Source organism: Marasmius oreades, chromosome 7 (assembly GCF_018924745.1).
Source record: "Marasmius oreades isolate 03SP1 chromosome 7, whole genome shotgun sequence".
Taxonomy (NCBI): Eukaryota; Fungi; Basidiomycota; class Agaricomycetes; order Agaricales; family Marasmiaceae; genus Marasmius; species Marasmius oreades.
In genome coordinates, this window is record NC_057329.1 from 1,766,336 (window position 1) to 1,792,083 (window position 25,748).

The window sequence follows — 25,748 nt, forward strand, 5'->3', positions numbered from 1 at the left end:
GCTTGAAGCTGACGGAGTATGCTTCATCGATTCATCGGAGCCTCATCGACATCCCTCAACAGTATGGCAGCACGGTTGCGCTCTGGATCTTTCCGTGAAGCCCGAAATATCCAGAAAGGAGACGTGGTGCCAAGAGATACCCGTACTGTAAATCTGATAGTGAGGATCTGGACCTACAGGTACAGTACGTACCAAAACCAACGGTGATTTATTTGACCGGTCGGCAAGACACAATGAGCTGTGGGACCTTCTTCCTTTGCACAAAAATGGTAAGACCTCTTTACATGTATGTTACCACCGATAATGGTTTGTGTTTTCAAAGTTAGACGCTGTGCCTTTTCTGCAAGCCTACAAACTCCAACATAGTCTCTACTTCTTCATATGGCCATGGGACGAACGTTCGTCGTATTTTCGCACAAAGAGAAAATAGACCGGAATGGCCACATGGAACAGGAACATAGAGGGCCATCAATCATCGTTCATGCACAGCACGCCGGATTGCCGAGATGATAGATCTACGAGTCATAAAAACAGTAAAACGTGCGGAAAGACTGTAGCGAGTAAGGCCAGTGAACGTGTAGGTTGGGTAGAGAACATGGATCGAAAAACACAACATACAAAATAAATCTAGATGTCATCAATATCAACGTCACCCTCATCGCCAAACTCGAATGTACATTCTCCTTCTTCTTCGCCAAAAGTATCAGTTTCGTTGATCTTGGCGTTCTCCGGGAGTTCACCATATGCTTTCACTGTAGCGGAACGGAGCGATCAGACGGCGTTAAAAAAAGGGATCAAACAACGTACAATTCCGGGCCTCGTCGGCAGTGTATTTTACAATAACATCCGCCTTGTCGTCTTGAAAATCTCGAAGGGATAAAAGTATTATATCTCCCTGGTTTATCCAAACCTACGACAGAGGGTCAAAATCTTAGCTCGGAAACTTCAGATCAAACAAGTGGATCAATGCACCTTTTTCCTCATCTTCCCTCTTATATGTGCCAACCGCTTTTCTCCATCAAAGCACTGAGCTTCCAGCCGCCCGTTTCCAAGCATCTTCGTCACTTGAGCGTATTCCTGACCGTCTTCCCGGAAAACTAGTTCACGTTTATCACTGTCGTTTTCGTTCTTTCCGCGACGGCGATTTTTACCACCCTAGAGAGACAAGAAGAAAACATTATCTACCCCGATCGAACACCTTTTTCACTCTTTTCATACCTTTCCTTTGTTCTGAGAACCAAGAAGCGAGGGTCAGCGAGTGAAGAAACGATCATCTCGACCTTGATGCTCACCTTGGGCATGCTACAGAGATTAAAATGAGATAGAACTCTGCCTTTCTCTAAGCTATTAAGACGATAGCAGAGAAAGAGTAGCCCGCTGGTGGTGGGTGAATGAGCATCGCATCGTTGAGAGCGATGGCCTTGACGAATATTACTGTGGCAGTGTCTAGAAATCTTATGTAATCTGCGATCAGTGTTGACTCAATGGCTTATGTAGCGGAATTACTGGTCGTGTGCCTACAATGTGCCGACTGTTGCGTCAACAGGCTACACATACTCGGGGTTGTCAGTAGGAGTACTAGCATCTGTACTAGCTACTAGTAGAGAATCGAAGCTGTGGATGTTATATATATAACAAGCTGTTGAGATTGACCATGCATGATGTGAAATTTCTGGCATATGGTGTGGGTCCTATTCGGGCCGCTCTGACGTATAGATTGCTGTTTTGCGGCTCGCGTGTGGTCTAGATACAAACGTTCTTCTCTGTTGAGATTATTTACTCCTTTACAAAGAGCTAGTGAGGTGCTAGTGTATCTGAGTTGTAGTCAGCCAATCATAGCGTGCTCTCCTGCGCTGTCGAGTGTATTTCAGACTAACTGACGGGGTGATGACACGTCAGTCTCATGTGGGAAACGGGATTTTAGGAAAGTGGATCGAAGGTTGAGCCGGGATACATCCTCTTCAGGTGACGGTATTTTCGCAAAGAGTAGAGGGCAAGAGTTTCTGGGACCACGACAGTGACAGATGTGATGATTGTGATTCGAAATTATCGCGCAGTTACGCACCATTCTTGATGTATTCCCCCAATTTGAGCGCGTTCTCAATCTCAACCGGATCCGTGAGATTTCGGTTCTCTGTCAAAGAATGGATAGACGCGAGGTATGTTTAGGAGACTGCGCACTTTCGTATAACCTTCTCAGCTTGCCATGAAAGTCGTAGCTGAATGAAAGTCACTGAGCTGTTGAGGATGCTAAAGAAAACACGACGAACGACGGATCTGGATAATCTCTCCCAAGGCGATGAAGTTCTTTATAGAGAGCCAGAGCTCGGAGTCTGGTAAAGGACATGATGTGGGTTTTGAATAAGGTTTTGGGTGAGGCACGATCTCATTGACAGCTAGTGATCAAGTGGTGCTTGACTGTGAGCTATCATATATCAAGGGTTCAAGGCTTTCAAGGCTTTGCAACGAAACGGATTCCACTGAAGGTGGACCGCCTGTATCGTCGAATCGTCGTGTTGGTTGGATGCAGTGGAGGTTTAAATTATGTAATTTGTTGTTTTGCAGCCGGTCGGCGGCCCTACACCGGCGGGTACAGATCCGGATCTCACTCAAATCACAAAATTATTTTTTCAGGAACTGCGCCACCAAGAAACGACGAACGTGCATCGAGACCTGCACCGATTGCGCTTTATAAGGCTTGCGCCCAGGCATGTCGGGTAACCTCCCACCCACCGCTGCCATGTCTGACTACGAGAAAGCCTCAAGCGCAGACTCTGTCAAAAACAACGTCGGAGGAGCGATGTCTCTCGATGAGCACAGAAGAGCAGCTCTCGCCGAGGTCGACAACGCCAAGTTCTCGTAAGTTACCCTAAGCATTGCTTGTCGGTCTTGTGTTTCTTGGGTCACTCACCCCCTCATTTAGCTGGTTCCACGTTAAGGTCTGTGCTGTGGCTGGTGTAGGTTTCTTCACCGATGCGTGAGTCGCAAATCCCCCTTCACTTGATTACTCCATCTGAAGCCGTCGTAGCTATGATATCTTTGCCATCAACATCGCCTCAACGATGTTAGGCTATGTCTACGGCAAAGCTTCAAGCACGAGTATGATTATTCGACCGCTCCGATTCCATAACAAACTCATTATTTCTTTTCGATATGCAGCCAAAATAGGAACAGAAGCGCTGAATGCTGACCAGTCACTCGGTGTAAAGGTTGCGACTCCCGTTGGCACTCTTGTCGGCCAGCTTCTTTTTGGTTGGTTGGCTGATAGGGTAGGTCGCAAACGGATGTGTACGTCGCACTTTCTCCTCCGGTCTTGCAGCTCAAGTTGATTGACAATACACCTTTTGATGTCTAGACGGCGTCGAGCTAATGATCATCATCATCGCTACTTTCGCTCAAGCCCTCTCTGCAAACGGCCATGCCATCGGTATCATCGGTGTCCTCGTTGTGTGGCGTTTCCTCGTCAGTCGCTTTTCCCTACACAATCTTACTACCCTCCGTTAACTGAAGAATCATTCTCCTTAAAGATGGGAGTCGGAATTGGAGGCGATTACCCTCTGAGTGCTGTCATTTCCTCCGAATTCGCCTCCACCAGGATACGTGGTAGAATGATGACCGCAGTGTTCGCTTGCCAGGGCTGGGGCAACTTTGGTGACTACATTTCGCTCCAGGATTAACTCAGAACCTATCCTCATGTCATCTATGATCTAGCTGCTGCTCTCGTTGCCTTCATCATCACTGCCGCCTATAAAGATTCCATCCTTAATCATGATATAACATCTGGTCCCGACCGCTGGAACTCTATCGACAAAGCGTGGCGTATTCTTATCGGTCTCGGCTGCGTTCCCGGAGTAATCGCTCTCTATTTCCGTCTTACCATCCCTGAAACTCCCCGTTTCACCATGGATATCGAACGCAATATCCAACAGGCCTCCAAGGACATTGAGGGAGTTCTCACTGTTGGATACTCCAAGGCCGATCCCGATGCTGTCGTCCAAAAAGTGGAGGCTCCCCGCGCTACGTGGGCTGACTTCCGTGCTCACTTCTCCAAGTGGGAAAATTTCAAAGTTCTGTTTGGCTGCGCGTACAGTTGGTTTGCACTCGATGTACGTTCAAAGCTAACGGCTGTTACCTTTGTTACGTTTTCTCATTTATAACCGCAACAGATCGCCTTCTATGGTCTTGGTTTGAACTCCAGTATCATCTTGCAAACCATCAATTTCGGTACACCCACCACCGCCGGGACGGTCCGTGGTGTCTATGACAACTTGAAGAACATTTGTGTCGGAAATCTCATCCTTTCGGCTGCCGGTCTCATCCCCGGATACTGGGTCGCCTTCTTGTTCATCGATTCCTGGGGTCGCAAGCCCATCCAACTCTTGGGTTTTGTCATGCTTACGATCATTTTTGTCATCATGGGTAGGTGTGCCCATTCAATCTCGAGTCAACGTGGTCATTGAATATGGTCTTCAAATTTCAGGCTTCGGGTTCGATGCTCTCAACAAGACTACTAGTGCCAAGAATGCCTTCGTGTTCTTGTACTGTCTCGCCAACTTCTTCCAGAACTTTGGCCCCAACACCACCACCTTTGTATGTCCCCCCGGCGCCTGGCGCCATGCCCTGTCAGGTCCAATTGAAGTTATCTTTTTAGGTCATACCCGGTGAGGCATTCCCAACAAGATACCGATCGACCGCCCACGGTATCTCTGCCGCAAGTGGAAAACTTGGGGCTATCCTTGCCCAGGTCGGATTTGATCGTCTCAAGGATATCGGCGGAAAGGGCAAGTTCGTGAAACACATGTTCGTATTGTTTCCTTTTAGATTTTCTGCTTCAAGTCTGAGTTTACTTGTACCTTCGCAACAGCTTGGAGATTTTTGCACTCTTCATGCTTACGGGTATCGGCTCGACGCTGCTCCTCCCTGAGACCAAGGGCAAGTCACTCGAAGAGTTGTCGAACGAGCATCAGGAAGGTTTCGTCAAAGCACCCGTCAAGAAGGCAGAAATCAGAGATGGATTGGTTGTTCAGCATTAATTGGGCTAAAAGTTTTTTACGCTCGACGTTTCCTTTACTCTAAGATCCCATTTCCATTGCGTCGATGAAGTCATGACAGCCTGTATTTATGATTTGCACGAGTACTTGGGTTCCATTTCTAGCTGTCAGCTTACTCTTTCCCTCCCCTTCTCAATGCCATCTGTTGGTGATATTTATATATGTGCATCTTTCAATCTTTGGGTGGAATAGTATAACGGATTCGCTCAATGAGATTCTCATTTCGAATGCCCCAGTCGCGGTCCAAGCAGTAGGATTCACACTTGTACCTAGGAATCAATTGGGTCCTCGACCGTCAAATTGATATTTTAATGCCGGCAGACCGGGGCTGCTTTTACATAGCATTGCAGTAAATTTAGGCGTGTTGAAGGAGTCGGACGTGTAACACTGTCCTCGAATATGAGAGGAAAGCTGTAATTAACTGGCCTATTCTTGTAGTTGACAAGTTCTTAGACCAGAAAAGCGTATATAGCCTTGAATCTTCTGTCCGAGAAAAACTTACTACCAAACACAGGCTTGTGGTTGGTGTAGAAAGCCAAAAAGCCTTAAAGCTGCGTGTCATGCTGATGGACCTTACCAGTTAACCTTGGCTGCAGTTTTCCAACAGTACTACAAGCTGGACTTGCCTGGTCGACTGTGCGAAATACACGCGATTAGCATTTCCTTTTTGGGCACACCTCTAAACACCCTGCCGAACCTCCACGCAAACCGAGGTCTAAGTATTTGCCTGTACTTAAATTCCCCTTCTCGAGCTGCAACCGACCCCAAACAATCCATCATGGCCTTAGGAAGACTCTTTCACTATGCATTCGATGCTGCTATGGTCTCTACTGTTCTTGCTGGTGTCCGACGGTCGAGCGGTTTCTCGTACGTTCCCTCATACCTGTACACCTTCAAATACGAACAATAACATCTCGAACAGTCCGGATGCTTCGAAGATAGAGCAGCCTGCTATTAGGTCTGCCGCAGAGACGTTTCTCAGCGTCGGAGAGACAGTTTTTGACATGATACAAGGGACCGCAGTGAATAGCCAATATTTTAAACGATAACCGCACTAGCGCACGATGCTGAGGGAGAGAAGAAGTCATCTTAGGCAGATGTGGATTATGACGGAGGAGCTTTCCGAATCATTGAGAGTCGGGATGCGAAGCGTTGGGAGGCATGGACTACGGGATATCCGGTCTGTGCGGTCGCTCGATTATTCTTTCATTTCATTTCTGGATGTATCCTCATAGCACAGGTAGTTGTTATCTTACAGAAGTCTACCACTCGATCAAGCTACCGGTTGTACTTTCGGAAAATTAAGACTCAGCGATTTTTCTTGCCCTTTCCGCCTCCCGCTCGACCCACTGTAGAGCCTCTTGATTATCTTTCAAGCATGGGGCGAGCAATCTGTGGCAGAGGTCATTGTGCTCCTGCGACAAAGCGTTTGTGAGGATGTTCATGGGATAGCAAGCGACAACAACAAAAATATACCAACCTTCAACCATTCCTTTTCCTCCCTCATAAGCAAATCTGCTTCGATCATTACAGTATGGATCGGCACACAAGTCAACCGTTCGAAACCTAACCATATATCACCGCCAAACTGTTTCCTTGTCTAGCTCGCAGGAGCTCGTTTAGCACAAGTCGTCAAGAAAACCAAAAACACGCGTACCTCGACTCTTTTTACCAACAATGCAGACTCTATGCGCACGCCAAACTCCTTGGGCTTGTCTAATAAAGACATAAAGTTATACTTGAATGTTAAGGACATTGACTCATGAACTTACAAAATCCAGGTTCATTCGTGACTACATGACCTGACACAAATGGAAAGTCGATACCAAATCCTTGCGGGCCTTCGTGTGTCATCAAGAAGGATCCAAACCCATGTCCAGAACCGTGCTGATATCGTAGTGTCAATTGTGGATGGGTAGTATAAAGCAAGTTACCCCGTAGTTCAAACCATCCTCCCAAAGTGCCTTACGAGCTAAGGTGTCCAACTGAAGACCTGTCGTATCCTCTGGAAAAATCGCAGTGTCGATGGATATCTACAACTCTTTTAGGACCCAAATGTCAAGCTTTCAAGTCTCGCCAGATGGACGCACATGGCCTTGTAACACCCGAGTATATGCTTCGCGGTGCTCTTGAGTGGGACTCCCAAAATGAACGGTGCGTGTTGTATCACATGTACCATCAAGATATTGCCCGCCAGAGTCACTGAATTCGGACTTCAGATTACATTCTGATGGTCTCGAAACCGTGCAAAAACTTACTTGAGATAGGGGGCTTGCCTGTCAATTGTCCGAGCGTTGTCCTTGGAGGGCTCATAATGCGGCAGAGCAGCATTTGGACCACTGGCGCTGATATTCTCCGAGGCCAAGCCTCGGTAGAAGCTTGCATGGCTTCTGTATCTATCCAGCTTTCTGGCAGCTTCCCATTCCGTGAGTTGGCATCCCTTCGTTACCTGAGACTCAAGCCACGACAGAAATCGTGTCTTTAAAAGAGTGTGGGTTATTTCTTGTACACCTGTGATCCTATTGGAACTTACAAAACAAACACCATCTCTCAGATACGCTCGTTTCAAGCCCTCGATCTCCGTCTCGTTCTTAATGGCCTTCATGATCTCCACCTGCGACGGAAGCACAACGTACGACGAAGGGCCTAAGGCGCGCATAACTGTGACGGAGGTCTGGGGAGATATGACAACCTTAAACTTCTCGTCAATTTTACAGCGAGTTTCAGACTGTCGATGAAGACATACTTTTTTATCGCCCTTTCCCCATTCACGGCGCGCCAAAAACTCCCACAGTTCACGGTACTCCCTTCTTTCAACGTCAACATGTCGTAAATAGTCATCAACATTTGGAGGTACTTTGACCGAGTCAAGGAAAACAATGGCGCCGGCCATACCAACGAAAAGATATGCATGGAACAACGGACTGAATTCAATATCAGAACCACGCATGTTCAGCATGTAGGCTTGAACACAAATGAACGATCGACCGGGAGGAATGAAATTGCTGGTAACACGTACCCACTTCGGGAAGACTTGAAATCAGGGTACCAACTAATCCCTGAGCACAATCTCCAAATGCATGACTACCTGGAGCTTGTTCCCTCATCCATACCCTCAGACGCCGCATCTTACTCTGCGTGTCCTCGCCTTAGAACGCCGTGCCATCTGTTCAGGATTGGACAAACCGAGACATCCCACCGACGCTCACCTGCAAACTCCAACGGATGAAGAAAGACAGGATCTTTACTTTCCGTTGGCTTTTCTTCCCATATCTTGTCGACCAGATTTTGAGGAGGGTAGACAACACTTGAATTACGTTTGCGCAAGTTCGCCTCTAGAATACCGGCATCCTGGACGGAAACCGTCTGAGGATCGATTCCAAGTCGTCCGTCGCGTATACGAAGCTAGAGCCAACATTCAAACGTCGAACGAGGAACGACCATTCAAGCACGTACTGAGACCCATTCCACCCAATCCTTGGGAAGGCCTGGACTTCTGACCTTCCCCAGCTGCCAGTTCTTGTCGAGTTCCTCCTCGGCATGTAACCAAAATCGAGAATCAGTCAATAAAAAAGCCTCGTCCCGCGTTATGATGGCTTGGCCTGCCGACCCCGTAAACCTTTACCCGGCGAGATGAACTTCGAGTTTCAGTGACGTATGGTTCATTTCTGTGAACTGACCTCTCACCCGGATATATATGCACGTCTTTTGTCGCTTTCTGCGACGTACTCGGTATGATGTGCATCATCGGTTGGTACGACACTGGATGTATATGAGAAGGTCTAAAATGAAGACATTAAGTTCAAGTGGACGTACTAGTAGTCAAGCGGGACCTCTTGGTGAAGCATGAGAGTCCTTAGCCTTCTCAATCGCTCTGTTGTGCTCATTTTGCTTGTGTCCACCTGGTATGTGTCCACAGAAGAGCGAAAACATCACATGTGATGTGAAACGAAGTCATTCGTATACTGTAACAGTCTACTTATACCAGTAACCTTTCAAACAGGCACATCATATAGCCTCCCACCAATCGCTGTAGAATCTCTCTCAGCCCGAAGTTTCTCGAGGGAATAACCAAATGAAGATTGAATTGGTCTGAGCACGTCAGCCCAGTTGAAGACGGTGTGAATATACAAAGACACCGCAATGAGGATAGCAAAGCCACAAGGGCGATAGCATCGAAATAGAATGCAATCTCCTCGATGGAAGAGCACCGTTTTGGAACGTGTTCAACCTCAAGGTACTGCAGATTATTCTCCCAAAATTCTCCCCGTACCCGGCGACGTTGATTCGCAACCTCTTCAAGTTTGGAAGTAACAACAGTCGGCAAAGTCCTCAATGTTGGGATGAAAGGAGGAACAGAAATCTTAATCTTTAATCACGGCAGGTCCAGCTCAGGGTCAGCATCGAGCTTGGCAGATCCCAGATCGTCATGAACGTTGAGATCAATGAACTTGCGATTCCAACCTTCCTCGGTAGGCGAATCGGGTGATGACGAGTCTCCTCCGGTATCAGAACTGTCGTCGGTATTAAACTGGATCACACGGAGCGTGAGGTGGAGTCGCAAAACCATGTCCGCAAGTAAACGATCAGGCAGCCAGCTGGGGGGCCACCATGGAGACCAATTTGCGTGTCCTAATGCCACTTTGAAGTCGACGTCGAATTCCACTTCAAGCACCTCGCAAAGAAGAGCGCATGTTGAGCAACATTTTTTGGATGTGCCAATCGTGAGAACCAAATCGTCCTGGGCAAAATTTGTTGACTAGAGATCAAGCCAAGTTGGGTCAGAAGTTCCGTTTCACTTATTCACGGAAAATAAGGCCCACCGGTGCAAGGGTCGAGAAGAAACTTCGAAAGCTCTCTGGAGGTGAGGAATTGCTCATCCATTGGGCGCCAGTTTTTGATCTGAAATACGCAAAGGCAGCCATGGCACCCGCAGCGCAATGAGGAGCATAGGCACCAGACTCGACGGATCCCAGGCGCTTCTCTATTTCAAGGCCGGGAATGGATTGCGGGGGAATTGAGGGAATTAGGAGTCTGAGCAATTCGGGTGACGGCTTAACAAAATCTTGGTGCTCTACTTCAATGCAAGTGAGTTTGATGGGAGCGTTCCGCTTGCAGAGAGGGTGCCCGGATAATCTACATCGAGCAACTTCATACTGATAGATCGCGGCAATACCTTTAAGGAAGCTGTGGACAGCTTGCCACAGGTCTAGAAGTTAGTCTTCAAGCGAGTCCGAAGAACTGTTGTCGAGTACCTGGATAAACATCGTCAGGAGACTCCTTCACGGGAAAGTCCCTGTCTGTATCATTCAGATAAACATCTTGAGGGCGAAAGGTGTTCGCCCCTCCTGCTATTGATATCGTCAGGTTGATACGACTAAATAGATGTTAGAGACTGACCTAAGCAATCTGATGAAAGCCGAGAGGGGCCATCCTCGTGAAAGGCGTAGCAATCTATACAGCGGAATAGTCAGTTCGTGTTTGAGTCGTGATCATGGGGTGGCTTAACCATGGACATAGTCTCCAACCGCTTCCAATTGCCAGTATCGAGACGGAACTACACCGATGACTTCTTTCAACATGACGCAGGAATTATGAACATGTAATTCCTCCGGAAAATCAGCCCCCCGTTGCAGAGAACCTCGACCTTGCATAATCGCTGTGACGATCTCATAGATGAGAAGTAACGGGGAGGCGAGCGTTTCTTCTCGAAGGACCATCAGATTTGGTTCTTCAAACGTGAGCGGAGGGAGTTGCTGGTCTTCATAGAGTCGTCGGACAATGCTGGCCAGTTTTTCTGAAAGCTCTATCCGGAGTGGGGACCATTGCTCCTTGTGCAGATCGAGCGCAGCGAGACGATCTCCCTTGGGAAATACCGCCAAAAGGGAACGCGCGTAATGTTTCATCGTCACAGAGCGGTGCTTGTAGATGTGTTCGACCAGCTTCTGCAAGGCAGAGTGACTGTGAGAATCTTGAGCGAAAGATTGGAGGAGTTCTACAAGAGTGTTCGCATAGACTACAAATTCTGACCTATATAGCATAGCTGAGGAGTGAGGGGGAAAGATCCAGACGTAATTACACCACGCATTTTGGATTATTCAAAACCACTGTGTCTTTGGATGGGCTGGTTATCACGAGAATGGACGTCGAGTCCTTTTCAATTTGACCACAGACAACAGAAACGCCTCGGGAGTCGATATCAGTGCCGGTGAGGAGAGTGGCCAACAGGTCATTGACTCGTTTACCTCCCTTCCCACTTGTTTCCTCTGTGGTAACGTTCTCCACTTCTTCGGCGAATAACTGGATGTCTGGCGGTGAGGTTAACGGCCTGTCGTTTGTGATCATGGACAGAGCGTGGGTGAGTAGAAAAACTTTGCTTTGAAGAGGCAAATACTCCATGATGTGAGCGAGGAAAAAGGGAGCATTGGATAGGGAGATAGCGGTGAGAGTGAGTCAGAGACGAATGCTGATCGTGGGCACATCGGTGAAATTCACCTGGGCATCAACTCCTTCAACGTGTCGGCATGTTTCCTCTCAAGTTGCTATGGGCTACAGTGCTACACCCATACGCAGTCCTCTTACACAGGCTTCCGCAAGTGGACCCCCAGGACCAGGGTACTGAACGCTCAACATTCAACGTTCAGACCTTTACTTTAAAACGTGCGGCCGAGGTGTAAACACTTCTCATGTTTCTCCACGGCCGTAAAGTGAAGCGAAATATAAATCCGAGCAACCTTCCCTCCACAACGACCAAACTTGCTCCTCATCATGGTTAACGTCGGTTCAATCATTCAACATGCACTCCATCCGCATGGCCATTCCAGCACACACCATGCCACTATGGACCACAAGCCTACCACAGCACACCCCACAAGGGCTTCACATACGCGTCGGTGGATATCTAAAATGTCTTCGGCGTACACGAAAGCTCAGACACTTGAGTGGCTCTCCTTCATTGGATACAAAGTCACAGATGAGGTCAAAGAACAAGTCGAGACGGACACCTTCCCTGCCAACCTAGAAAATCTTAACGTTATTAGTCGGCTATACCTGGTTGCAGTCCCCTTCGAAAACACCACGCTGCAGTAGTGAGTTGTGATTTCTACCTTTTCATAACTTACTAACCAAAAAACTGCCTTCTCCAGCGATCCGGCTCATGAGCTCAACATCGAGCCTCAATATCTCTTCCAACGCTTCGTCAAGGAGAAGAAAGGCTCTTGCTGTTTCGGAAAGTCTGGACTGCTTTTCGAGATGCTTCGGAGTCTAGGTTTCCGGTGCGTTCTTCCGAATCAGTCCATCCGAGTCATTGCTGAATTCTATGGACAGTGTCTATGGTGGCCAAGCACGAGTTAATAATACGGATTTCACTCCTGGTGCCACTGCCGAGAAACCTGCGTTCACACCTCCATTACACATCATCACGTTCGTTCAACCCAACGTCGATAACACGGATACTTACCTTCTCGATGTCGGATTTGGCGGAACTGGCCTTGTGAGGCCAATCTTACTTGAGGAGGGTGCTGATGTCTTTGGATGCACACAAACAGAGAAACATAGACTCGTAAGGAGGCCCTTCCCAGGCCGTACATCTGCCCGTAGGTTTTCCATCCTTTTTTCTGCGGTGTTGTCTCCACTCACTCAATATTTTTGCACGCTCGTTTAGAAGATCCACCAGAAGACATGTGGGCTCTCGACATCCTCCGCGTCCAACCCGGAAAATCAGAGAAATGGAGCAACGTCTACATGTTTGATGAAGTAGAGCATTACAAAGAAGACTACATACACGCCAACTTCTATGTCGCAAAATTCCCCTTCGGTACACCGTTTTACGGATACGTTGTACTTATCAAAAATTTCTTCGTCGATAAGGATCATGAGGACCTTGGAACGCTCCTGCTATTCGGGGACCAAGTGAGGAGGAATGTAGGTTCCAATTCGGAAGTTTTAAGGAACCTCAAGACCGAGAAGGAGAGGATAGCAGCGATCAAGGAGTTTTTTGGTATAGAGCTAGATGCAACCGAAGCGCTGAACTCTATAAAAGGCCGTGCTTCGGCATTACCAATGTAGATGGCTTGTTTTCTGTACAGTAGGTTATGAGGACATGTACTTTATTATCACTATCGGTAACTCTAATATCATGCACGATACGAATTTCTTTCCCATTGATGCTCGGGCTCATGAGCTAGCTATGAAGCGATCGCTCTACGGAATCAGATTCATGTCTAAAACACCGTCCTGTCTCACTCGTCATTGTATTCCAGGTTCTTGCGTTCGTAAACATCTTCTTCATAACGAGAAGTTTTGAGCACCACACTTTCGCGCCCCTACATCTTCCAAGTCTCTGAGAAGTCCACCGAAGACTCCAGGATCATCTCGCCCTAAATACTTACCCTTCGACAATACCCAGTCCAACGGATTTAAGATCGCCATCTTGACTACCCCGTTTCTTTTCAGCTCCTCAAAAAGGTGATCGGATGCATGGTATTGAGAATGACCGAGAAAACGGACCCGACGTCCTGATGCGTTCTCTGCACTAAAGACGGTATGACAGCGTCGAGGTCGTACCAATCCGGGGCATCATTCACACCATTTGTTCCTGGTCCCGACACCTGAATATCCTCCAGCCCAATATCTATCACTCGTAGGTTCGGATAACCTTTCAAAACAGACACATCATATAGCCTCCCGCCAATCGCTGTAGAATCTCTCTCGACCCGAAATTTCCTCGAGGGGATGACCAAATGAAGGCTGAATTGGTCTGAGCACATCAGCCCAGTTGTAGACGGTTGTGAATATCCAGGGACACCGCAATGAGGATAAACGTTTGAGCAAAGCCACAATGGCGATAGCGTCGAAATCGCAGGTATAGAATGGAATCTCCTCGATGGAAGAGCTCCGTTTTGGAAGGCGTTCCTCAAGGTACTGCAGATTATTCTCCACCCGGCAACGTTGATTCGCAACGTCCAACGTAAGTGTTGAGTTTCCGGAGTGGTACACAAATACATACCAATACCTAGAAACATTTCTGAATCTGGTCCTTGTGATTTTGACAGACAGCGAACCAATCCTACTCTCATCTCGCACGCGGTTGTCTTCTTCAGTGCTTGAGGAGTGGTAGTGGTTGGTCTTGGAACTGGAAGGAGAAATTAGCTTGTCATCCCATAGACTACATGTACCAGCGCACCGAATAGTGGACCGGCTTAAAAGGAATCAGTTATAGAAGAGCCTTCTGAAGGGCAAGGAAGAATCTACCAATTGTTCGATTGGTCACTCATGATCAATTGAAAGACGGGTTTAGCGGATGGTTCGTTATTTGGCACCAAGCCGCGGCGCTCCCAACAAGCACCTGCAACCACCATGAACACACCTAGTACTGTTGGAGTTCCTCGCAGTCTGCTGTCAGTCCTCTTAGAGCTACTAGCATACCGTGAATAATTGACACCCCGATTAACAGCTCGACCGTATTCCTTTTGCACGTCGCATTAGAAATCCCTTTGGCAGTCCAGGCGATATGGGCTCCTGCAAGTCTCCCGTTCCGACAGCTCAATAACACGACGCTGGTTATCTTAAAAGTGCCTTGAAGAAGTTTACTTGAAGTGGGTGACTATACTACAAAACTCATATTCACTCTAGATGTATGCTGCGCTGTCATTGGGGATGTGCCTCGCATCCGTACTATGCTTTTCTTTGCCAGGTGGGAGTTTGTTTCATTGCACCAACGTTAATCCTAAGCATGCGTGATGACTGATGGGCTTTCCTTGTAGATATTCTTCCAGGGAAAAGGGCGTTCGCGTTGGGCCTCTGTCTATACCACACCGTCTGTTCGACGATATTATTCCAGGCGCCTCGGTTCATTCCATATACCTTCGGGCCTCTATGCGAGCAGTATATGGTAACCCCGGAAATAACATGGAGTGTCATGCACGGATTAGTAGGTTTCACATTTATGATATGGTGGCAATCGACAGTGTCGGCAGTTCAGCCAGCCAGGAAAACGAATTAAACATACAAAGAAAACAACAAAAGATATTACATATAATATGCGAAATGTGCGATGCTCTCCGTATCAACTGAGTTGCAGCATACTGCCGTCCTGAATCGGTCCCATTCCGCCATCCATGGAGGCTCCTATATCTACCTGGGACGCCTGTGGCCCTTGACTAGTCGTACCCAACGTGGCTGGGTTATTCAAGACCTGGGTCACCCCGTTGCTAGCCGCACCAGACCCGTACTTGAGGATTTCCCCTTTGACGTAGTCTAATGTCTTCTTCAGGCCAAGTCTTTCGCCTTGAAGAGCTAATCTAGCACTTTCAACACCTTTCCGCTCTTCCTCTAATATTTCCTCCAGTTCTTCAAACTGCGACATCTTCATTTCCAGCTTCTTCAACGTCAGCTTAATGAGAGATGCCAACGTGCTACGAATTTGGGCGTCTTCAGCATCAGCAAGTTGCCGGGCTGCTTTTGCAGAGGACCTTAGAGCGAGGTCTGCAGCGCGGACAACCTTTGAATGAGGAACGTTGGCGGAAGACCCGCTAGATTTCTTCTCGCCGACCGGTTGATCAACCGACATGTTGCCTGGCGCAACTGACCCTTGTTTACTCGAGGATCCTGCGTCTTCATCCATTGCATCCGCTTTGCCGGCCCCTTCTTTCTTGTCTGCTTCAGACTCCTCCTTGGACGTGAGCTCATGAAGTGCCGTCTTTGCTGCCTCAGCCGCTACACCCGGGGCGACCACACCAGCCAAAAACGCAACAACACTCATCACTGGGTTATCCGCTTGTTCGAACGGCACACGTCCAAACCGCAAAGGCCCCATTGAAGCTTCCGTGTTCAGATACGGGTCCTCTATAGGGAGTTCCAAGAACTTTCGAATGCACTGCTGCGCCGTTCTTGTTCCTACATGCTCTTCGACCTTACCCCAATCATCATCATACATCTCAACACCCTCGAGCAGTAAAAGAAGCTCTTGATCTGTCCAGTCGTCGTCAGTTGTACCGTGTACAACAGCGTTAGTCAGCTTGACGAAATCTCCACTGAACATCGTGGAGGGGAAACGGCCGTCAAGGTAACATGGTGCACACAACTCGAAATTCTTTTCTTTGAGGGAGTGATAGCGTACGGACGTGCAGTCTGAACCACAAGTATCGCAGGTGTACAGGAGGTGGGCAGGATTAGAACCATTTACGCCGTTGGCGAGGGCGTTGGCTTCAGACGAAGGGATTTTACGAGCGGATTTGTTGGTGGTTTGATAGATGTTTTGGCGAAGTTCAAGGGAAGCAGAAACAGGTTTTTGTGAGTTGATACCAGTCTTTTGCTTTTGTTGCGCGCCGTTGAGAGCAGAAGCTCCAGGATTGGACGGACGAGTTCCGGGATGGAGGGATTGTAAGCCGCGAGGGGTATCTAGAATCACACGGAAATGACCTGTGAAAGGTGGTGCAAGTGTTGCTGGTCTTTGGTCAGGATCAATCTGCAGTTCCAATTGAGCATGGAGTAGTCGAAAGAGAGTGAAGCGGACGCACTTGATAGTTGATCAACCCCCATTGTTCTAAGAATGCATGAACACGCATTATAGCACAGACGTCACCAGCTAAATTTCGTCTACAAGCCGTGACCGTAAGGTATTCTACAGGTCGCAGCCTATATGTGTTAATCATAAAGTCGCGGTAGTCCTTATATATTGCGGGGGTTTTCGACCTGTTTCTGGAGTTGAAAAATTCGGGTAGAGCGCGTTTCTCTATAGGATGGATTTTGGACATGTCAAACCATGCCGAATACGAGGGAATAATTATTTCATGGGTCTGTGCAGCAAGATATTTGCGAGCCTGCTCTTCCAGTCGTAGACGCGTAGCTTCCAACTGGGCTGGATCTTCGTCATCGTTCTCGTCGCCCGAATCACCCTCGTCGTCGGCACCATCTCCCATAGAGACATCCCCGCCGTCATCTTCATCACCTGCTTCTGCTTTGAGAACCCTTACGCGTCCACCTAGCTCTGGTCGAGGTTCTGGCTGGCCTTCTGAGGGTAAATTCGCGATATCACTGGATTGTATGGGTTCGAGTTCGTTCCGTTTTCCAGGCGCATTTTCTGGATCAACTGGGGATGCATTTTCCGCAGACAGTCTTTGCCTTTTCGCATCTGATGCTCCTGCAGAAGGCGACCCGGCTCGTTTTGGTGAGTCCATCGTGGTCAATGTTTGAAGTTCAATCACAGTGGCGACAGCACAAACAGTCGCAAATCAAAAATCTGACTAAACAACTATGCAATTGTGCAAAATTGAAGAAACCATATCGTGTTCGTTCATATTAGATGTTTGCCTACTAAGGTCAAACGAAGTGTACCAAAAAATCTACAGGTCTACACAGAACAAACGAGGGAATGTTGACGTTCAAACCGTCAACTGCTGTCATCAACTGTGAGTAATGTAATAAATAGCATCGAAGCACCGCCAGAAGCAGGGCAAACATGATCACCAGCGGTCGCTGCGTCCGCTCCAACCACTGTCACCACCATAACGATTGCCTCCACCTCCACCTCCACCTCCACCTCCACGACCGCCTCCACGACCGCGACTAGCGCCGAATCGGCCTACAGAGGATAGTTAATCAAGATGAGCTACAAAAGGTGAGAGGAAACCTACTCCTGCCACCGCCACCTCCACCAATCATGATCATTTCTTCAAGTTGAGGAGGTACATTTGCCTTCGCCTCTCGAAGAATGCCTACTAGTTCACGAGCGGACTTGGCGTTCTCTGTAGTAAAGTACGTATACGACGTTCCCGTCAAGCCAGCACGCTAAAGGAGTCAAGGTTGAATGAATGTCCAACAAAAGTGTGATCACACCTACTCCAGTTCGACCGATACGATGGATGTAGTCCTCGCAGTTGTTTGGGAAATCATAGTTCTACAAGAAGAGACAGTCAGCTCATCTCGACGAGAGTAAATGAAGGTTCACTCACAATCACGTATCTGACATCCTTCACATCTACGAGCAAAAGCCAGACGAGTACAATGTGACGCAAGAACAAAGCACACACGAATGACAACCCAGGGAGATCGAAGAGAAGATACATAGAAAAGGATACACAAAGAGTCAATGACAAGTAACACAGGAAAAGACAAGCGCTTCGAGACAAGGAACAGAAATGGGATGAAGAACATGCCACGCCCAGTATGTCATGGTCTGTCCCTGGGAGGCCTCGATACAAACGATATTGAGGCACAGACGTGTCCGAGTTGAAAGACAGGCAAAAGACACGCGCACGAGAGGAGATCAGATTCAAGTCCGTAACCAATGACCATGTCGGATCGAAGGGCCATTCTGGAAGGGTTAGAGGGATTGCAGAACTGGTGATCACCGGTTCCTCTCGAAGACAGCGCAGTGGATCTGTTGTCGCCTATCTTGCTTCGGATACGCACCCTAGGGAATTACAAAGACATCGAGTTATGTCCAACAGTGACCCTGTCTGCTATGAAGAAAGACGAATCAACGTATGGGCGCCTTGACGCCTAGACACAACTATGGTCGTGACAGTTACCGTGGAATGGTCAGGTAAGGTAGCCTCGAGAAGGCTGACTCGGAGCGCTTGTAATATAAAACACGTACCAAGCCCACGAGACGCGACGTCTGTGGCGATGAGGATAGGCGACCGGCCAGCTTTAAACTCGCTCAAAACCCAATCACGCTCGCGTCTGGAAAAACACCGATCAGAAGAAGAAAAAGAGAGAAAAAAAAGAATTGAAGACCCACTGTTCTTTGTCACCATGAATGGCAAGTGCAGGCCAACCATCTTGACGGAGGTACTTGGTTATATCATCTGCTACCCGCTTAGTGGCAACGAATATTAGAACCTTCGCGTCCTCAGAAGCTATTTTCTCCAGGTGGTTGATGAGCTTGTTGCGCTTTTCAAAGTCGCTGCAAACTTCAATAATTTGTGTGATATTGTGGTTGGCAGTGAGCTCCATGGAACCAATGTTACATTGAATAAAGTCTCGAAGAAAGTCCTATGAGTTGCACCGTTAAACATTATAAAGGACGATTGCCAAAAGGGAAAAAACTAACGTTAGCCAATTTCTGTACATCCTTAGGCCACGTAGCACTGAACATGAGCGTTTGACGATCGGGTCGAATCTGCCCGACAATCTTGCGGATTTGGGGTTCAAAACCCATGTCAAGCATGCGATCGGCTTCGTCCATCACAAGGTACGTAACTCGACGAAGATTGGTCTTGTTTGTCTCCAACATGTCTATAAGACGGCCGGGTGTAGCAATAACGACCTCAACACCCCGCTGGAGATCACGAATTTGAGGACCTTTAGGGGCACCACCGTAGATCGCGGTGTTACGGATACGAGAGTTGGAGCTGAACATAAGATTGAGCTTCAAGATGCTATACCACAATATGAAGTACGTACCCAAACTTGGTGCACTCCTGTTGAATTTGGACCGCTAATTCACGAGTCGGGGCCAGTACCAAAGCGATGGGACCATCACCTGGTTCTAACAAAGGTTGGCTACAAGCGCAGGTCAAGATGACGGAGAGAAAGATGTAAAAAGAACGCTTACGCATTGATATGTAGCATGGCAGGAAGAGCGAAAGAAATTGTCTTTCCACTACCTGTCTGAGCGATAGCCACCACATCGCGACCGCTCAAAGCCATAGGCCACGCTTGGCACTGAATCGGAGTTGGAGCAGCGAAGCCTTGGGCCCGGATGGTAGCCATCAAGTATTCGGGGAACCCTGCTTCCTCAAAGGAGGTCACTGGTCTAGGAACACCACGACCTTGCACCTGTAGGTAAATTAGTTCCACTCACTGTATGATTTGAGAACACAAGCGTTGCATACCTTGATTTCTTTAGATCTTCTATAATCTTCAATCTCCCGGTCGCTTCTTGCGGACACACGTTTGTCTTCGATGTAGAAATTCTTCTCAAAATGCTGAACTTTTTGACGGCTCCAGTCAACGTTCTTCAGGCCACCACCCAAATTGCCCATTTTGTCATCGTTCCAACCTCCGCCACCGAAAGTGTTTGCACTGTATCCGTTACTGTAGCCATTGCGCCCACCACCACCATTACCGTTGTAGCTCTGAAAAAGGCAAAAAAGACCGGCATTGATTTAGTGAGTAATTTCAGAAAGTGCAATTGATACCAACCATGATACAGCAGAGAAAAGAGGAAGGAAAAGGTATGTGGAAGGAAAAGGGAGGAAAGAAGGAGTGGAGGATTACGAAATTTTCCCTTCTTATAGCATAATAACATGTGTAAACAATTACCTACGCACCGCCCTCAAAATAACTGCTGACCGATATACTTCCGGGCCCAATTGAACGGTGAAATGGACTCATGGTGGCATACATACATATAAGATCTATGGGTATACATGCATGAAGAGAATAGAGGGTATTCCGTCGTAAAGTATAGTCCAGAGAACGAGCATAAATGTCATCGATAGTGGTGAAGTAACCGGTAGCATGTAAAGGGGGGATGGTGATACTACATGACGACACATCCTGGAGATTTCCTCTTCTTCTGCGAGGTCGGAATGGGATATGTTTTGCGTAATTGTCTGAGGAGATCCTCGAATACCTCAGATACATGCCAGTTTCGCTTTGCTGAGGTTTCATAGAACGGAAGCCCCCACCGAGAGGACAGAGTCGCTATCGTGCTTGCAGGTACCTCGCGTTCATTGACGAGATCAAGTTTGGTGCCCACAACGACAATCGGAATAGTTTGCTGAACCGAGTCAAATGGAAGACCAGTGTTGAACGGTTTGCGACTCACTGTATTGCCTCCTTTGATGCGAAAGATCTGTTTCCGCATATTGTCAACTTCCTTAAGGCTAGCCTCTTGAGTCAAACTATGGCAGCGTGAACGCGGCGTGCCATAGAGATAGTTGATGTAACTTGCCTGTAGACGAGAACAAAACCTTGTGCTGACTGAAATTGAGCGGGTGAGCGCAAAAATTCTCAGAAACCAGCCTGGAAGAGATTACCTTGATGTAGACTTCGTTATAGGTTGTAAATTGTTCAGTACCTGCTGTGTCAAGTACTTCCATCTGTTTCAGACACGATTTTGAATATGAGTTGACGGAGATAAACGGAGCGGAGTCGCGAACTCACAGTGGAAGGTTCTCCATCAACTGTAACAGTGCGCCGATATTGCTCTAAGCAAACATGAGCTAATTCAACCACAAAGACAAGATATGGTCACAACGACAGACCCACCCTCGATCTAAAATCAAATGATCTCAGTGTAAGGAGGACGGTAGCAGTTGAAGCAAGCACTCACCGTTGGGTCATAATGTTCAAGAAAGACGTTCTTCACAAATCGAACTACGACCACGCATGAGGGAATTGGTGGGAAATTCGAAAAGATCTAGTTCACCTGTCAGTGCAGATTTTCCAACACCGCCAGCTAGTTTCGAAGACAGTCAGAACACGACAGGACTTGAAATGACACGACACAGACCTCCAAAAACGACTACATTGAATTGACGCATAGGTCAAGCACGGCAAGGCCGGGTGGGGGTAAAGCAAACCCTACAATGGTGGCCAGCGAGGCGAAAAGTTCAACAGCAAAGGTGGTCGTATATGGAAGAGGGTAAGTCGTGAGCAAGTCGTGAGAGACAGTCTCATTTCGGCTGTCAATTTGATTAGCGGAACGCACGGTGACCGCGTGCGTTGCGAAGTCCAAGCTTGTTCTTGAACAGCTACCATTCGGTGAGGCTAAGCTCGTTTTTGCACGATGGTACGACCCAGAGTTTACATGGATGTAGCGGTGGGGACCCAACCCCTTGGGAGGTGAGTAATTGTCCTTGTGTTCTGCTTTATAACTCTCATCAGTCGAAGAATCATATTCGAGCTCTTTAATGAGACCGTACCCAAGGTGAGAACTCATTTCGATTCCAATCTTCTTCTTCTCACCTTGTGATGGATCTATAGACATGCGAAAAGTCGGCGGAGTGTTCTCTTTTCTTCTAGAAAAGTTTTGTCGCTCACAAGACCGTCATTAAGCTTTCGCGCCCTGTGCACCGGGGAAAAGGGTCAGACGGCATCCGGGATCTCGCTCTATTACAAGAACTCTATTTTTCACCGTTGCATTAAGGACTTCATGATACAAGGTGGAGGTATGTAAGCCAATCTGGGGCCGGAACCCAAGGCTAAGCCGTCTCGACTCTCAGATTTCACGAAACGTAACGGCACCGGTGGAGAATCGATATACGGAGGGATGTTCGATGACGAGGACTTTTCACTCCCATTGGATTCCGAAGGATTATTGTGCATGGCTAACAGAGGACCGAATACCAATGGTTCACAGTTCTTCATCACATTGCGCGAATGTCCACATCTGAACAGCAAACATGTCGTGTTTGGAAAAGTGCTGCGAGGATATGACGAAGTCATCCAGAAAATTGTGCAAGTTCCATGTGACGACAAGAATAGACCTGCGGATCCTGTCGTAATCACGAATTGCGGAGAGCTTGAACTTCGCAAGAAGGTGCCAGTCCCTTCTCGTAGTAAGTACCTCAAGATTTTCATTATAACTCTGTTTTGTTCATACGTGTTTCCCCAGCGCAACCTAAGAAACGTTCAGCATCTATCTCGGATTCCGAGTCCGAACGCGACGGCGAGCCTAGGTCCTCAAAACGTCGTTCTCGTGGGTCGCGTTCTCGTTCTCGAGCGTCAGACGATTCCGACGCGTCCGAACGTCGGCGTCGCAAAAAGTCAAAACGAAAGCATAACAAGGACAAGCGTAGAAACGATGGTGCTGAAGTAGCCGAAAAACGTGACTCACAACCTCGAGAGACCGAAGAAGAATACGATGCACGACTGGAAAGGGAAGAAAAGGAACGATTGGAAGCCGTCAGAAAACAGGAGTTAGAACGGGCGAAAGCTCGGTATGAGAGTGAGTCACAGTCAACAAACGGTATTCGATACAAAGGTAAGGATCCCGGCCTTGCAGTATTGGATTCAACTCACACCATAAACCTTTCCAGGGCGAGGGAGGATGAAGTACGTTGATCCAGATGTTTCTAGGTGACCTCTGCTCGCTTGTAAATATTTAGCCTATACCAAAACTGAGTTGCTTGAGAAAGAACGAAACAGAGCTACTATCGACAGACGGTCAGATCATCAACCACGTTGAAAGTCCATTTCATTTCATTGAGCATCTTAGATGAACAAGTTCCGTCCTGTTCACCTCGGAAAAGTTGCGTGTCTGAAGAGGTATGGGATATGGGTATCTTGGAGTGTGTCATCGAGGAATGCCAAGTTGCAGGAAGAGAGGGTCGTTTGCACGATATGCGAAGAGTACTTTGGCGACCATACCGACGTAAGGTGCCCAGGTGTCGCCCAGGTCTGAGTTGGCCGTTCAAGCAACTACTCACTGTTTGTTCAAAGTCACCATGCTATTGCTGTTTCCTGGCCGCTGGATCCGGAGTTTTTCAGCACAAGTGATGAGAGAACAACTAGTTCAAAAAAGTGCGTAAAAAGCGCAAGTTCATCATTCATTGGATGAAAACTTGCTCTCAAATTTCCTGAGAAACAGAGCGTCAACTGTTCCGCCTTAGCGAGGCATCTCTCCTGATATCGTGTACAACGAATAATGGATAATTTACTCATACACAGCAAAAGGTAGTGGTCATATCAAGATCGCACTAGATAGTCACTTCCCCCAGTTGGTCCCGTACATCGTCCACCATAGGAATATTCGTTTCTTCATCAGCGCCATTCTCTTGTTCATCCTTCTTCTTTTCCCCTTTGTTAGCTGCAGCACTGGCAAAGCTAAATGAGGGTCGGACGTTCGCAGCTAAGGACGGGTTGATAGTTTTCGCGGATGGTGGTGCATTGCTCGTAGTGGCTGAGCTGGATGTACTTGGATTTCGAGCAAGTGTTGGCCGTTCATTACCAGATCTGGAGGACGTGCGCTCCATTCCAGGTCGAGAGGTGGTTCTCTCCACGCCTGTGCGAGAGCTGGTTCGTGACATAGAAAGACGCTCGCGATCTTTGTCCAGTCGCTCAGAAACTTCTCTCTCACGAGACGTTACGTCGACCGGTCTAACTCAGAAATGAGCTGATGAGTAGTTAATGACTTGAGGAAAGTACTAACTTGGCAGCGCCGAAAGGATTGGCGCGATTAGAGCCACCAGATGCAGTGGGAGATGGACCTATTTTGGGAGATGAGAGTGGGCTGACTACATTAGATCCACTACCAGATCGTGGCAGTAGCTCTAGCTTGCGTCTGCCCATTTGTGGTGTCGGCGGCGTTGAAGTGCTTGCTGAGTAGGGAACGACAATGAGAGAAATGTCAATCCATAGCAACATCAAGCACTTACGAGAAGTGCTGTCACGCGCTGGCTTTCGCGCTGACCGCCAATCTGATCCTTCGTCAGCGGCGGATGCTGGATCTTTAGGTGGGCCCATGTCGCCCCTTCCTCGACTGCCAAACTTGTTGCCTGTACTTGCATCTTTGTCCTCCGAAGGCTTGAATTTTCCGCCAATGGTCCAGGTCTCCTCTCGGTCCGCCGCGCCAGCGTTGTCAGAGCCGAATCCAATATTTTTACGTCTCATTGAACCAGCCTCGGGCTCGAGTGCTGCACGAGGCTTGTTCGATCGCCAATCACTGACACCTTCAGCCACGCTAGGTAGTGACTCCGGCCGAGGGGCGTCGAAACGCCGACGTGAAGAGTCTCGTGAAGGTTCATCAGGTAAAGGACCATCCCTGCGCCACGGGCTATCAAATTTACTGTCGTCGGCACCAAATCCTGGACGTTCCTTGGCTGAAACCGAATGTCACAAATAGACGGACAAGAGGAGAAAACCGCTCACGAGCTTCCGCTACGCTAATCCGAATTATCCGACCAGAAAACGACTGAAATTTTATTCAGCATCAGAATGTTCAAGATAATTTGGAAATTACCGATCCGGTCTTGGCGATAGCATCCTTCAATCCTTCCACGTCTTCGAATTCGACGTATCCAAAGCCTTTTGGTTTATCATCTCTGTCACGAATAATTTTCACGGACTTGGGCTTATGGGAGGGTTCAGTTCAGGGTATGGGATTCCTACGACTGCTCACGAACTTGAGATGGTGAAAAGAAGTCTCCGAGCTCAGCTTCCGTTAGATCAAATGATAGGTTGCCAACAAACGCGGTGAAAGGAGGTTGGGTAGGTAGAGGTAAGTCTTCTCGGGGTGGTGCGGCTGCACGATCGGCTAGATTATACCTTCAATTGTATATAAGAGAGAACGGATCGCGACACATACGCCTTGAAGACATGAAATCGTCCCTTCTTCCATAGCGATCGTTTGAACGACCTTGATCATCATCACTTCTCATCGCCGCTGTTCGTGCGAGGGACTGTTAGCGCATGAGTGAATGAGTACAAAGAACTATTGAACTTACGAGCAGACGGCAAAGCGTCCATTTCATCCGCCCATGATCCAAGTGCTGAGAGGTAAAGATATCGCTGAGTATACGTGAGGAAGTATTTGGGGAAAAGAGCACTTCACTTGAATTACCAAGAAACTCGTTCAAAGATATCTTTTTAGCCTTTTTAGGTGCTAAGATATTTATTTCAGCTGAATACGCGCTGAATCGAAGTATTGCCAGAGAGCACTCACGCATGATTTCGAAATCCTGTATGGGCTGGGATTATGAGCAACAGGGTCAAGAATTTTTTTGCGAACGAATTTGGTCGTGT

General features: G+C 47.9%; 14 protein-coding genes across 14 annotated transcripts; 4 read left to right on the forward strand and 10 right to left on the reverse strand.

The window, feature by feature from the left end:
* Nucleotides 1-389: 389 nt before the first annotated feature.
* Nucleotides 390-1,449, reverse strand: TIF11 (Translation initiation factor 1A). The gene is made up of 4 exons (XM_043156345.1): nt 1,281-1,449; nt 973-1,155; nt 808-910; nt 390-752 (listed from the first exon to the last, which is right to left on the reverse strand). Exons 1-4 carry the CDS (start codon nt 1,299-1,301, stop codon nt 628-630), a joined length of 432 nt encoding a protein of 143 aa, XP_043006131.1. The 5' UTR covers nt 1,302-1,449; the 3' UTR covers nt 390-627.
* A 240-nt stretch (nt 1,450-1,689) lies between these two features.
* On the reverse strand, nt 1,690-2,540 carry E1B28_011322 (uncharacterized protein). The gene is made up of 4 exons (XM_043156346.1): nt 2,271-2,540; nt 2,182-2,219; nt 2,066-2,134; nt 1,690-2,003 (listed from the first exon to the last, which is right to left on the reverse strand). The coding sequence occupies exons 1-4, from the start codon at nt 2,345-2,347 to the stop codon at nt 1,921-1,923; spliced, it is 267 nt and encodes an 88-aa protein (XP_043006132.1). The 5' UTR covers nt 2,348-2,540; the 3' UTR covers nt 1,690-1,920.
* Nucleotides 2,541-2,634: 94 nt separating this feature from the next.
* On the forward strand, nt 2,635-5,380 carry E1B28_011323 (uncharacterized protein). Its single transcript, XM_043156347.1, has 11 exons — nt 2,635-2,859; nt 2,924-2,977; nt 3,029-3,099; nt 3,160-3,288; nt 3,356-3,462; nt 3,528-3,651; nt 3,712-4,106; nt 4,167-4,419; nt 4,481-4,590; nt 4,652-4,800; nt 4,865-5,380. Exons 1-11 carry the CDS (start codon nt 2,711-2,713, stop codon nt 5,031-5,033), a joined length of 1,710 nt encoding a protein of 569 aa, XP_043006133.1. The 5' UTR covers nt 2,635-2,710; the 3' UTR covers nt 5,034-5,380.
* A 972-nt stretch (nt 5,381-6,352) lies between these two features.
* Nucleotides 6,353-8,938, reverse strand: E1B28_011324 (uncharacterized protein; the record flags this gene model as incomplete). The annotated part of the gene is made up of 14 exons (XM_043156348.1): nt 6,353-6,466; nt 6,532-6,651; nt 6,709-6,767; nt 6,824-6,938; nt 6,986-7,084; nt 7,142-7,253; nt 7,310-7,530; nt 7,585-7,743; nt 7,798-8,015; nt 8,071-8,199; nt 8,261-8,456; nt 8,508-8,670; nt 8,739-8,813; nt 8,868-8,938. 14 exons carry the CDS (start codon nt 8,936-8,938, stop codon nt 6,353-6,355), a joined length of 1,851 nt encoding a protein of 616 aa, XP_043006134.1.
* Nucleotides 8,939-9,426: 488 nt separating this feature from the next.
* Nucleotides 9,427-11,092, reverse strand: E1B28_011325 (uncharacterized protein; the record flags this gene model as incomplete). Its single annotated transcript, XM_043156349.1, has 5 exons — nt 9,427-9,810; nt 9,875-10,248; nt 10,307-10,402; nt 10,452-10,505; nt 10,561-11,092. 5 exons carry the CDS (start codon nt 11,090-11,092, stop codon nt 9,427-9,429), a joined length of 1,440 nt encoding a protein of 479 aa, XP_043006135.1.
* Nucleotides 11,093-11,126: 34 nt separating this feature from the next.
* Nucleotides 11,127-11,450, reverse strand: E1B28_011326 (uncharacterized protein; the record flags this gene model as incomplete). Its single annotated transcript, XM_043156350.1, has 1 exon — nt 11,127-11,450. One exon carries the CDS (start codon nt 11,448-11,450, stop codon nt 11,127-11,129), a length of 324 nt encoding a protein of 107 aa, XP_043006136.1.
* Nucleotides 11,451-11,819: 369 nt separating this feature from the next.
* Nucleotides 11,820-13,118, forward strand: E1B28_011327 (uncharacterized protein; the record flags this gene model as incomplete). The annotated part of the gene is made up of 4 exons (XM_043156351.1): nt 11,820-12,139; nt 12,197-12,325; nt 12,378-12,646; nt 12,715-13,118. The coding sequence occupies 4 exons, from the start codon at nt 11,820-11,822 to the stop codon at nt 13,116-13,118; spliced, it is 1,122 nt and encodes a 373-aa protein (XP_043006137.1).
* Nucleotides 13,119-13,501: 383 nt separating this feature from the next.
* E1B28_011328 (uncharacterized protein) lies at nt 13,502-13,819 on the reverse strand (the record flags this gene model as incomplete). Its single annotated transcript, XM_043156352.1, has 1 exon — nt 13,502-13,819. The coding sequence occupies one exon, from the start codon at nt 13,817-13,819 to the stop codon at nt 13,502-13,504; it is 318 nt and encodes a 105-aa protein (XP_043006138.1).
* A 562-nt stretch (nt 13,820-14,381) lies between these two features.
* E1B28_011329 (uncharacterized protein) lies at nt 14,382-15,054 on the forward strand (the record flags this gene model as incomplete). The annotated part of the gene is made up of 4 exons (XM_043156353.1): nt 14,382-14,449; nt 14,506-14,623; nt 14,685-14,745; nt 14,816-15,054. The coding sequence occupies exons 1-4, from the start codon at nt 14,409-14,411 to the stop codon at nt 15,052-15,054; spliced, it is 459 nt and encodes a 152-aa protein (XP_043006139.1). The 5' UTR covers nt 14,382-14,408.
* Nucleotides 15,055-15,117: 63 nt separating this feature from the next.
* Nucleotides 15,118-17,230, reverse strand: E1B28_011330 (uncharacterized protein; the record flags this gene model as incomplete). Its single annotated transcript, XM_043156354.1, has 2 exons — nt 15,118-16,518; nt 16,571-17,230. The coding sequence occupies 2 exons, from the start codon at nt 17,228-17,230 to the stop codon at nt 15,118-15,120; spliced, it is 2,061 nt and encodes a 686-aa protein (XP_043006140.1).
* Nucleotides 17,231-17,515: 285 nt separating this feature from the next.
* Nucleotides 17,516-20,204, reverse strand: DBP2 (ATP-dependent RNA helicase dbp2; the record flags this gene model as incomplete). Its single annotated transcript, XM_043156355.1, has 11 exons — nt 17,516-17,634; nt 17,687-17,840; nt 17,893-17,949; nt 18,005-18,030; nt 18,652-18,737; nt 18,796-19,049; nt 19,108-19,408; nt 19,461-19,559; nt 19,612-19,835; nt 19,892-20,134; nt 20,202-20,204. 11 exons carry the CDS (start codon nt 20,202-20,204, stop codon nt 17,516-17,518), a joined length of 1,566 nt encoding a protein of 521 aa, XP_043006141.1.
* A 337-nt stretch (nt 20,205-20,541) lies between these two features.
* E1B28_011332 (uncharacterized protein) lies at nt 20,542-21,103 on the reverse strand (the record flags this gene model as incomplete). The annotated part of the gene is made up of 4 exons (XM_043156356.1): nt 20,542-20,781; nt 20,830-20,905; nt 20,956-20,984; nt 21,041-21,103. The coding sequence occupies 4 exons, from the start codon at nt 21,101-21,103 to the stop codon at nt 20,542-20,544; spliced, it is 408 nt and encodes a 135-aa protein (XP_043006142.1).
* Nucleotides 21,104-21,694: 591 nt separating this feature from the next.
* On the forward strand, nt 21,695-23,156 carry E1B28_011333 (uncharacterized protein). Its single transcript, XM_043156357.1, has 7 exons — nt 21,695-21,848; nt 21,897-21,933; nt 21,990-22,000; nt 22,062-22,174; nt 22,229-22,564; nt 22,621-22,989; nt 23,045-23,156. The coding sequence occupies exons 1-7, from the start codon at nt 21,793-21,795 to the stop codon at nt 23,086-23,088; spliced, it is 966 nt and encodes a 321-aa protein (XP_043006143.1). The 5' UTR covers nt 21,695-21,792; the 3' UTR covers nt 23,089-23,156.
* Nucleotides 23,157-23,586: 430 nt separating this feature from the next.
* On the reverse strand, nt 23,587-25,730 carry E1B28_011334 (uncharacterized protein). The gene is made up of 10 exons (XM_043156358.1): nt 25,669-25,730; nt 25,558-25,608; nt 25,451-25,495; nt 25,312-25,389; nt 25,130-25,260; nt 24,967-25,077; nt 24,876-24,918; nt 24,383-24,826; nt 24,157-24,325; nt 23,587-24,104 (listed from the first exon to the last, which is right to left on the reverse strand). Exons 1-10 carry the CDS (start codon nt 25,670-25,672, stop codon nt 23,705-23,707), a joined length of 1,476 nt encoding a protein of 491 aa, XP_043006144.1. The 5' UTR covers nt 25,673-25,730; the 3' UTR covers nt 23,587-23,704.
* Nucleotides 25,731-25,748: the final 18 nt, after the last annotated feature.